Source organism: Suncus etruscus, chromosome 20, assembly GCF_024139225.1.
Source record: "Suncus etruscus isolate mSunEtr1 chromosome 20, mSunEtr1.pri.cur, whole genome shotgun sequence".
NCBI lineage: Eukaryota > Metazoa > Chordata > Mammalia > Eulipotyphla > Soricidae > Suncus > Suncus etruscus.
In genome coordinates this window covers 1196866-1207533 of record NC_064867.1, presented here as the reverse complement: position 1 = coordinate 1207533, position 10668 = coordinate 1196866, and the positions used below count along the sequence as shown (strand labels likewise).

The window sequence follows — 10668 nt, the reverse complement described above, 5'->3', positions numbered from 1 at the left end:
TCTCCAGCCAGTTTGAGTTTTTTTTTGTTTTGTTTTGTGTTTGTTTTTTTTGTTTTTTTTTTTTTTTTGGCCACACCCTGGGACGCTCAGGGGTTGTTACTCCTGGCTATGCAGTCAGAAATCACACCTGGCTTGGGGACCATATGAGGCGCCGGGGGATCGAACTGTGGCCCGTCCTGTGGTCTGTCCTAGGCAGATGCCTTACCACTTGTGCCACTGCTTCGGCCCCTATAGACTAAATTCTTATTTGAGCTTACTTTGCCTTCTCCTAGTGCCCGATATACCTCATGCTTTTACCTTTGCCCATTCCTCAGTTTCCTCCCATTGTCCTACAACCTTTAGTCTGCTGGTTTCTCTGTGTGCAACATTCTGCCCCAACTCCTGTAGGTCAACATTGCGGTCGTGTGCCACTTGCACAGGAAAGCTTTTTGTGCCCCTCTGCTAAGTGCTCAGGGACCCTGTGTTTTTCTTCTTTAGCATTTCACACCAAGTACTGAGCAAGAGTATGAGCTGCTTGGTCTCTCTTTCCAGTTCCTAAGTAGTTCCAAGAGGCACAGGGCATGTGTCTTGTATACAGTTGTCTTTCAGCTCCAATCACAATGCCTTAAGATACAGAAGTTCTGTGAGGCTGATGGTTTACTCTTTTGCATTATTTTATTTTTCTATTATTTTGTTGGTCCCTTAGACTCCCTCTCATTACTTCTGACAAACCTACCCACCTGCTAGTCACCCCCAGTGAGTTCAAGTCCTTTGGCCATTTGAACCTCAACTTGGAACTTGAAGTTGGAATTTAACCGGAATTTACCCTAAATTGATGATTAAAACCTATTCTATGATTCACAGTTCTTTGACTTCCCACTGTTTGTAGTATACATCCCAGATTCTCTTAAGAGACTATTCCAAGTCTGTCTCTCTCTGCCAGTGCTTGCTCTGTAACTGTCCATGTACTATCTGTCTTGGGTCCATTTTGGAGAGAAAGAGGTGAGGCACACTGTGCAGTGCATAGGGATTACAATTGGCTCTTTGCTCAGGGAATGACTCATGTGGGGTACCAGGAATGGAACTGGGTCAGGTGCATGGCCTTATCAGTTGAACTACTCTCCCTTTTTTATCCTGGGTCTTGACCACTCCAGGTTATTTGCCCTTTCTCAGTAAATCATTGCCTCACAGAATGGGGCCACGCACTGAAAAATGTTGGATGAATGCACATAGCTGTGCCACCATAATTGACTTTGCCCTTTCTGTCTCTAGTAATCTTCTTTCATTCACCCCTTCCTTGCTCTCATGCTGCCTCTCTTTCATAAGTTTTCAAGATACAACTCCACTATAAAGAAAATCACTATAAAGAAAACCAGTATATGGTATTCCTAGACTAATCAACTATGAACTTAACTGTGTTCTTTCTTTTTTCTTTTTCTTTTTTTTTTTTTGGTTTTTGGGCCACACCTGGCGGTGCTCAGGGGTTTCTCCTGGCTGTCTGCTCAGAAATAGCTCCTGGCAGGCACGGGGGACCCTATGGGACACCGGGATTCGAACCAACCACCTTTGGTCCTGGATCAGCTGCTTGCAAGGCAAACACCGCTGTGCTATCTCTCTGGGCCCGTGTTCTAACTTTCTGTGTAACTTTTGAGACTTCACTGGGACCTGTCTACCCATTTGTATAAAAGGAGATTTGAATTTAGCTGACTCTGAACTCATCCTGTGGACTTCAGTGTAGTCTGACTTCTTGAACTTGCTCATGCAGCTGTGGCTGGACCTCAGATGCAGGAAAATAGTTGTCTATGACTGGCCTGTATGAAGATACAGGTGTTTGGAGAGAATGCTGTGAAGATAGGGGGCCAGATGGTCTGAAGCAACCCAGAACCTACATGTCTTTTCATTTCAGGGATAACTGTCCTTTTTAGTCATTGTCATTTCTTATGTGTGGTTAGATTAAGCTACAGATAGAGTTATATATGCTTAGATTTATACTTTTGAGTTGATATGTAAGTTCCATGTTTTTTTTATAATACATTAAAATGTGTTCTTAGTTAATAAAATACAAATATTGGAGTCTTCTCTATTCCTCTGTATCCTACAGGGTTTCTATGTACACAGGCTGTTTTAAAGAGACAGCAGCAACTTATGCATTCTAATTATGAAGGAGAGGCTATTTATTTTATTAAAGTGGCTTGTTCAGACAACCAAAGTTTGGAAATCTAAAGCAAGAATGAATATAAAACACCAGTGCCAAGTGATAGAGAAAAATGTGGACATCCCTAGGAACACAAAAAGCCAATACAAAAATGCCTTCTGCACGCCCTATATACTCATTGCAGCGCTATTTACAATAGTCAGAATTTCGAAACAACCCAGATGCCCAACAACAGATGAATGGCTAAAGAAACTGTGATACATTGACACAGTGGAATACTACGCAGCCCTCAGCAAAATGAAGTCATGACATTTTTCTATACTTGGATGGATATGAAAACTATTAGCTGAGTGAAATAATTCAGAGGAAGAGAGATAGACACGGAATAGTCTCACTCATCTGTGGGATTTAAGAAAAATGAAAAGCATTGTAAAAACACCAAAGACAATAGAGATGAGGACTGAAATAACCTGCTCACGATATGGAGCTTACCACAGAGTGGTGAGTGCAGTTAGAGAAATAACTACACTGACAACTGTCATGACAATGGTAGTGAGTGATGAATGCCTGGGGCTGGAGCGATGGCGCAGTGGTCGGGCATTTGCCTTGCACGTGCCTGACCCAGGATGGACTTCTGTTGGATCCCCGGCGTCCCATTGGTTGTCAAGCCAGGAGTAACCCCTGAGCGTCACCAGGTGTGACCCCAAAACCAAAAAAAGGAAATGGAACGCCTGCCTGGAATAGTGGTAGGGAGTGGGGGAGGAAGGAAGGGGGAGCATTGGTGGTAGGAAGGTTGCACTGGTGAAGGAGGGTTATTTTTTTATGACTGAAACCAACTACAAACATGTTTGTAGTCAAGGTACTTAAATAAAGATATTATTAAAATAAGTGGGCAAGAGAAACCATACCTTTGGGTTTGGGGAATTGAGAAATTTGAAGTAAAGGAGGGTAAAATTGGGTCTTTGGGCATTCCTGCTGGTGTCGAGTTCAGTACTGAAGACTGAACCTGGGCTTTCTGCGTGCAAAGGATGCACTCAGATAGTTGAACTCTTTCTCTAATACACAAAAATATTTTTGGGAGGTTCCCCCAGCAATGCTCAGGGGTTACTTCTTGCTCTGCACTCAAGAACCACTGCTGGTGGTGTTTGAGGGGTCACAGAGGATGATGGAGATTTAACCCAGGTTAGTCACATGCATAGCTACTCTAACCACTGTGCCATTGCTCCAGCCTCTGTGTGTGTGTGTGTGTGCCACATCCAGTGTTGCAGAGCTTACTCTTTGTGCTCAGGGATCTCTCCCTTCAGTGCTGGGGGGCCATATGCAAGGCAAATGTACCTGCCTTACTGTCACTCCAGCACTGGAAAATTTGTTTTGCTTTGTTTTTGGGCCACATCTGGCAGAGCTGAGGGATTATTCCTAACTGCACTCAGAAATCGCCCCTGGCAGGCTTGGGGGACCATATGGGATGCTAGGTACTGAACTCGGGTTGGCTGCGTGCAAAGCAAACGCCCTACCACTGTGCTATAGCTCTAGTCCCAAAATTTGATTTTTATTTTTATCTTTGGTTTTTGGGTCACACCCGGTGATGCTCAGGCTCAGAGATTGAACCAGGGTCTGTCCCGGATTGGTAGCATGCAAGCAAACATCCTACTGCTGTGCTATCAATCCTGTCCCATAAATTTGGTTTTAAAACATTGTCATTGCTCTGGTCACTGCTGCTGGTAAGGCTTGTGGGACTGTCTGACAACAATTTGCCAGATAGTTGTGGAGTAAGAAGAAGGGAAGGTGCCGAAGAGAAACTTGATCTTGTTCTTTCCCTGGCAGAGTGGTGTGTCCTGAACCCCCTCCAAGTTAAAAGTTCCTTGCATGTGGGCAAGTCCCACTAGGTATGGCCCCCTCAATCATTAAAGAACAAAATACTTAACCTTGAGTGAAGGAAAACAAATGTTCTCTGCCACTTAATGCCATGTGCACACCTCTGACCCCCACTGCAGTGCCTAGCACAACTGTACATTTGAAAAACACTTTGAAGCTGTTTTTTTCTTTTTAGGGGGGATGCCAAGGGTTACTCCTGGTTCAGTGCTCAGAAGTCATTCTTGGCAGGCTCAGGGACCATCTGGGATGCCAGGGATTGGAAATGGGTCAGTTCCAAAGCAAATGCCCTAACTGCAATGCTTATCACTACAAGTTTTGTTTTTGAATTCTGGAGCCACATCAGGTGTTTGTCAGAATTCACTTTTTTCTTGCCTTTGGGGCGGGAGGGGAGAGGGACATTTTGGGCCACAACCTGCCATTCTCAGGAGCTACTCAAGGATCCTTCCTGGTGAGCTGAAGGACCATGAGTTAACAAGTATTGAATCAGTCTGTGTGTGCCCAAGGCAAATGCACCTCAAAATAAAAATATTTAAATGGCTCCAGAGTACTGAATCAGACAGGATAAACCTTGACTGAGCTTTAAAAATGCAACTTTTTCCACTAAAAAAAAAAAAAAAAAGATGCCTACACACACCATCTGTGCAGTCTCATTCATTCTTTGATTCTTTTCAGGGAGATGTCCCAGAAGTGAACTGAGTATTAATAAATTGCTTTACAAGAAATGAAAATTTCTGCTGCTCTGGTTTTCTTTCTAGTGTGGAGATTGTTATACCCCCTAACCTCCCCCCCCACACACACACCCGGGGGGACACACTTAGTGATGCTCTGCTCTCAGGAATCACTCCTAGTGGGTTTTTTTGGGTGGGGGTGGGGGGAAGGTCTAAGGAGATGCTGGGGACCGAACTTAGTTCAGCTGCTGCAAGGCAAGTGCCCAGTCAGCTGTGCTCTCACAGGTCCTGGGCACTTTTTTACACACTCCATGATCAAGAAGTAAAATATGGTAGAAGCCCCTCATGTTCATTGTTATAGAGGCCTGGGTTAAAACACAACACAATGTAAGCCAACACTACAGAACACAACACTAGACAACACAACACACTACAGAACACAAGACAATACAACACAACTCAAGATAACACTACACAAGACAGTACAAGACAACACTACACAACACACTACACAAGACAGTAGACTACACAAGACAGTACACTACAGAACACAAGGCAACAGTACACAACAAGACAACACTACACTACACACAAGACAACACACTGCACAATGCAGTACCCTACACAAGACAACACACAAGACTACACAACACACAAGACAATACAACACAACACTGCACAGCACACTACACTACACAAGACAATACAGCACAACATAACACAACACAACACAGCTCCAAGGTCCAGCCTGCATCCTCCCCTGGCATGAGAACTAGCGAGGGGACTACACAGTACCAAAGCTACGACAAAAGCACCTCGGGACAGACCCGACAACCCACCAGGGTGTGGGTGCGCATGCGCACGCGTACGAGCAAATTTGGCGGCCCCAACGCCCCGCCCCTTTGCTCCGCCCTTCTTCCGCCAGCCCCTCTCGCCATTGGCTGGCGAGCAGGCACATCAGGACGTCACTTCGGCCAGCGCCTCTCGCCATTGGCTGGCGGGTAGGCATATAAGGACGTCACTTCCGCCCGGCGCTCCTTTCCGCGCTCGCCAGGCGAGGGGTCCATACGGCGTTGTTCTCGGTGAGGGCCGCGTGGTGCTTTTTGGGGGCCCGTCAGTACCGCGAAGACGGGCTTCCGGGTGGCTGAGGGGTGCAGAAGCTGGGGGGGTGAAAGCCCGAGGCTCGGGGCGGGCGCGCAAAGGGGTGCTCGGGGGCCAGCGGGCCGGGGACTCCACGTGTGATGCGGGGCGCCTGCTGTTACCCACGATGCAGCGGGGCTGGCAAGATGGCGCCGGGCCTGTGCTCAGTGGCTGGAGACTTAACTGGTGACTTTCCTGCACCCCGATCTTGGGGGGCTTCCCCTGGGGCCAGGGGCGCTGCCACTGTGGAAAGGACCCCGTAGAGAAGTGACTGTCGCACATCCTGTGCGCTTCTGCGTCCTTGGATTTCCTTGTCTCATTTTTTTTTTAACGATGGCTTTTATGGGAAAATACTGGTCCTACTTGGGGAAATACTTCTCTTTGGATTGAAGCGTCACTGACACCTAATGTTCTACTTATTTCCAAGTCCCTAACATAATTTGATGCTTTGTTGGGTCCCGGCCAGTTTTGGTCAGCTCTAACAGGTTAATGGATAGGATAATAAAATAACCACAGTAAACCAAGTGATAACCATCCCAATTCAGCATTACAGGTTTCACTTCTTAAGTCTTTTTTTTTTTGATTTTTTTGGTTTTTGGGCCACACCCGGCGGTGCTCAGGGGTTACTCCTGGCTGTCTGCTCAGAAATAGTTCCTGGCAGGCACGGGGGACCATATGGGACACCGGGATTCGAACCAACCACCTTTGGTCCTGGATTGGCTGCTTGCAAGGCAAACACCATTGTGCTATCTCTCCGGGCCCTTCTTAAGTCTTCTAAGGGGAGAAGAGTTTCAAGGGTTTCTTCTGGAATATGAGTTTATTTATTCTTTACTTATTGGCTTTATTTTCTCATGTCTGCTGCTTCCCTGGTGTTGGCTCATTTCCCCCAACGCTGTTCTGGCTTGCCACCTTTTTTACTTTTCTGCGTGATCTGCACTTAATAAGCAGCTACTTGTATTTGTTGGTGTTCGATAGATACCACTTAGGCCTGCATGCCTGATTTAGGAGGATAAGAATTCGTGGTTGCAACTGTAGGAGTTTCTGATACGGTCCTCGTGGCGCATGCACATTTTTCGAACAGTCCCCCTCCCCTTTTCAAGTTTTAAGAGCGAAGAGGACTAAATTATAAGAGGTGTTTGGTTGTTTTCTTATACCCACCCAGATTCCCGACGTAACTTAAGGGAAATTTCACAATGTCCGGAGCCCTCGATGTCCTGCAAATGAAGGAGGAGGATGTCCTCAAATTCCTTGCCGCGGGTACCCACTTAGGTGGCACTAATCTGGACTTCCAGATGGAACAGTACATCTACAAAAGGAAAAGTGATGGTAAGTCTAGTTTTGTACGATAGGGCTTAAAAACTTGGCTCTGTTATTCTGGTGGCTCTTCAACATTTGTTTTTGTACTTTTTTAAATTCGGAGATGCTCAAGATGCCAAACAAGATAGGCAAGTACCTTGATCTTTTTTCTGGCCTAAAAGAGTGGTAAGTGGATGTTTGATTGTATGTAAGATTGTTGGTTGTTTGGTTAAAAGACATAAATTGTTGGTATGAATTTGTACCAAATTTGAGGAAAGAAAGGTAGGAATGAGAAATCTGGTTTGGGGCTGCAGAGATAGCATGGAGGTAAGGCGTTTGCCTTGCATGAAGAAGGACAGTGGTCCAAATCCTGGCATCTCATGGTCCCCCAAGCCTGCCTGGTGTGACCCAAAAACCAAAAAAAAAAAAAGTTGTTTTGGGAAGGAAAATTGTATGTTTTTTGGGCTACACCCAGTGGTTACTTCTGGAACCTGGAAATTTTTCCTGGCAGGTTCAGAGAACCACGTGGTATACCCAGGGAATGAACTTGGGTTGCTGTGTGCAGTTGCCTAAACTTAAGCTCCAGCTGCAAGGGAAGGAAAGTTGTGATGAGAATGTGGGAAACTTACTTTGTAAGGAGTTGGGAACTGTCGGGAGAGTTAAGCACCTGTGGATGAAATGTTTGGGGAAGGGTTTGAAAGTGCATTTTGCCTGTTGGAACAAATCAAGCTGCACACTATTAAAGCTCAGGGTAGAGGCCAGTTCTGGCCAATGAACTTCTGAGTGTCGGAAGTGTGCTATATTAAGGCAGGATTTTCGCTAACACCAGTAGAGTTCACCTCAATGACTGGAGTTGATAGTACTCGCTGCCACATTCAACCTTTTAGAAGATTGTCCATTTATGAACCTGGATCAGACATTACCTGGGCTTCTGCTGTCACCTAGGCATCTACATCATCAATTTGAAGAGAACCTGGGAGAAGCTTCTGCTGGCAGCTCGTGCCATTGTTGCCATTGAAAACCCAGCAGATGTCAGTGTGATCTCTTCCAGGAATACTGGCCAGGTTTGTGACAAGCTTGCTTTTCTTGGGTTTGGAAACCATACACTTGTGGAGCTTAGGGAGCCAGATGGAAGGATGTGTGGTTTGTACAGAGACAAACTGTGAGGCAAAAATGCATTGATTGTTGTACTCTGCTTTGTGCTGCTAAGCAGCCTAAAGGGGTTTTGTGTGGAGTGTGACCCACCAACCATGGCTGTATTACTTTAAAATCCCAAATTGTCAAAATTAGCCATCACTTGGCATGTTGATCTTGAGTATTTGTCACTATGTTTGTGCCACTAAATTTGGAAAAATAGCCTTCTAAAAGGCTGATAATTTTCTCATCAAAATTTATGTTTTGGATTTTGGTTTCATACCTGGTCGTGTGATTGATCTCCAGCTTCCAATTTTTGTTTAAAATGATTGAAGGTGGTCCAGAAGTTGGCCAGCTGTAAGTTTGATTAGAGTAACTTGGGCTTGTCCCTGTTTTAAATTAATGAATGAGCATAAGAATCTGTGACTTGTTTTTTTACCATGATCACTTCCCTGCGGTGGGCCCCCAGATCTTGGTAATCCTAGTTTTTGTTCTTAGGATATGGGGAACCTTGAATGCGAGTTCCTACTAGATGTGTAATGGGACTGGGTGTTAATACTTAAAATTCTGACTCCGCCACTAATTCTTTTAAGAGAGCTGTGCTGAAGTTTGCTGCTGCCACTGGAGCTACTCCGATCGCTGGGCGCTTCACGCCTGGAACTTTCACTAACCAAATCCAGGCAGCTTTCCGGGAGCCGAGACTTTTGGTGGTTACTGATCCTAGGGCTGACCACCAGCCCCTCACAGAGGCATCGTACGTTAATTTGCCTACGATTGCTCTGTGCAACACAGACTCTCCTCTGCGCTATGTGGACATTGCCATCCCTTGCAACAACAAGGTAATGATTTTGTGGTCTACACTGAAGCTTGAGAAATGGGTGTTTTGGAAATGGTCGGTATGGAGTCTGCAAAGCAGCACATTGTTAGAGCTTGGAGTTGAGACCGCTGCTGGTCGATGAACTCTCAAGTGTAGGTAGTGTGCTACACGAGGGGCAAGTTTTTCTGCTAACACCACAAGGGTCTTTGGCCCAATGAGTGGTATTTGATAGTAATTCTTGCTACAAATAACTTATAATGGATAAGCCTAGAAATTTTGTACATGTGAAAATATGGTCTGATTTCTTATTGCCTACCTTGAGTCTGTTAAGTATGTATGACTGGATATTTCTTTTTAAACAAAACTTGGTGAATCCTGCTTTAAGATCCCAAAAAGGTGAGTTGTGTGTTTAAAATTGATCTGGGTTGCCAATTGATTTCAATCTGGTTCCACCCAAGAATAAACCAGAATTTTTAAGATGGCAGTGCCTGAACACTTTTTGCTTGATGTTGAAAGTTTTGAGGACTAACTAGATTTACAGAATAGTTTTTAAATAAAAGGTGACCCGTTATTTTTTCAGGGAGCTCACTCCGTGGGTCTCATGTGGTGGATGCTGGCGCGGGAAGTTCTGCGAATGCGAGGCACCATCTCCCGGGAACACCCGTGGGAGGTCATGCCTGATCTCTACTTCTACAGAGATCCTGAGGAGGTGAGCTTTTCTCCATGAATCTTGTGACGGGCGTAAGCAAGTGTGCATGCTTCAAGTTTGTGCTGCTTGGGCATTGGGCTTGCTGGTCATGGAAAATTTTCTTATAACCAGATTGAAAAAGAAGAGCAGGCTGCTGCTGAGAAGGCTGTGACCAAGGAGGAATTCCAGGGCGAATGGACTGCCCCAGCTCCTGAATTCACTGCTACTCAGCCTGAGGTTGCAGACTGGTCTGAAGGGGTGCAGGTGCCCTCCGTGCCGATTCAGCAGTTCCCTACCGGTATGTATTGTGTAAGGTATCTCAAGCTGGTGATTGGAAACTCGTTTTTAATCCTAGTTCTAATTGTCTGGTTTTTGTCAGAGATTGAAATCAAGTACTTCTGGTTTAGAATAGGAATAGGTTACTAATAGGTAAGGGTAAATGCTGAAAATAGTTTGGAATGGAACTAATTGTTTTCATTGTTTCATTCACAGAAGATTGGAGCGCTCAGCCCGCCACAGAAGATTGGTCCGCAGCTCCTACTGCTCAGGCCACTGAATGGGTCGGAACCACCACGGAATGGTCTTAAGCTCATCTGTCTAGACTGAAGTAGGAATGGAAATCAGATTGATGGAAAATAAATGAGTTTCTACAGAATGTATTTTCTTTATTCCATAAGTGAAAATAGACATGTTCGGTGATAAGTCGAGACTATCTTTGGGTCTTAGTCTTTTGTTTTGTTTTGTTTTGGTTTTCGGGCCACACCTGTTTGACCCTCGGGTTCCTCCTGGCTATGGGCTCAGAAATTGCCCCTGGCTTGGGGGGACCATATGGGACATTGGGGATCCACTGCGGTCTGTCCTACGCTAGCACTTGCAAGGCAGACCTTCCCTCTAGTGCCACTGCGCCAGCCCTGTT

General features: G+C 45.4%; 3 protein-coding genes and 2 non-coding genes across 6 annotated transcripts in view; 4 read left to right on the top strand and 1 right to left on the bottom strand.

Annotated features, from left to right (window-relative positions):
• Nucleotides 1-10668, bottom strand: part of GORASP1 (golgi reassembly stacking protein 1) — a 737102-nt gene that overhangs the window by 456989 nt on the left and 269445 nt on the right. The window lies entirely within an intron of this gene.
• The window catches only part of EIF1B (eukaryotic translation initiation factor 1B), a 634827-nt gene continuing 629009 nt past the window's right edge, over nt 4851-10668 (top strand). The window contains 1 exon segment of the mRNA XM_049766446.1: nt 4851-4860. The gene's annotated coding sequence lies outside the window, so the exon portion shown is untranslated.
• Nucleotides 5712-10407, top strand: RPSA (ribosomal protein SA). Of its 2 annotated transcripts, none has more exons than XM_049766440.1 (7): nt 5712-5759; nt 6980-7143; nt 8059-8177; nt 8841-9086; nt 9645-9773; nt 9885-10050; nt 10248-10407. In XM_049766440.1, exons 2-7 carry the CDS (start codon nt 7011-7013, stop codon nt 10337-10339), a joined length of 885 nt encoding a protein of 294 aa, XP_049622397.1. In that variant the 5' UTR covers nt 5712-5759; nt 6980-7010; the 3' UTR covers nt 10340-10407. The 2 variants fall into 2 exon arrangements, with proteins under 2 accessions (XP_049622397.1, XP_049622396.1); XM_049766439.1 differs by having other exon boundaries at nt 10245-10407.
• On the top strand, nt 7842-7990 carry LOC125998416 (small nucleolar RNA SNORA62/SNORA6 family). The gene has a single exon (XR_007491988.1). It is a non-coding gene; the product is annotated as a small nucleolar RNA SNORA62/SNORA6 family (small nucleolar RNA).
• Nucleotides 9160-9313, top strand: LOC125998415 (small nucleolar RNA SNORA62/SNORA6 family). Its single transcript, XR_007491987.1, has one exon. It is a non-coding gene; the product is annotated as a small nucleolar RNA SNORA62/SNORA6 family (small nucleolar RNA).

What these genes read in the sequence shown, in the direction of transcription:
- RPSA (XM_049766439.1), top strand. Translation starts at nt 7,011, where the DNA reads ATGTCCGGAGCCCTCGATGTCCTGCAAATGAAGGAGGAGGATGTCCTC. An exon ending in CTACAAAAGGAAAAGTGATG is followed by an intron (nt 7,144 to 8,058) that starts GTAAGTCTAGTT and finishes GCTGTCACCTAG; the next exon opens with GCATCTACATCATCAATTTG. An exon ending in CTTCCAGGAATACTGGCCAG is followed by an intron (nt 8,178 to 8,840) that starts GTTTGTGACAAG and finishes AATTCTTTTAAG; the next exon opens with AGAGCTGTGCTGAAGTTTGC.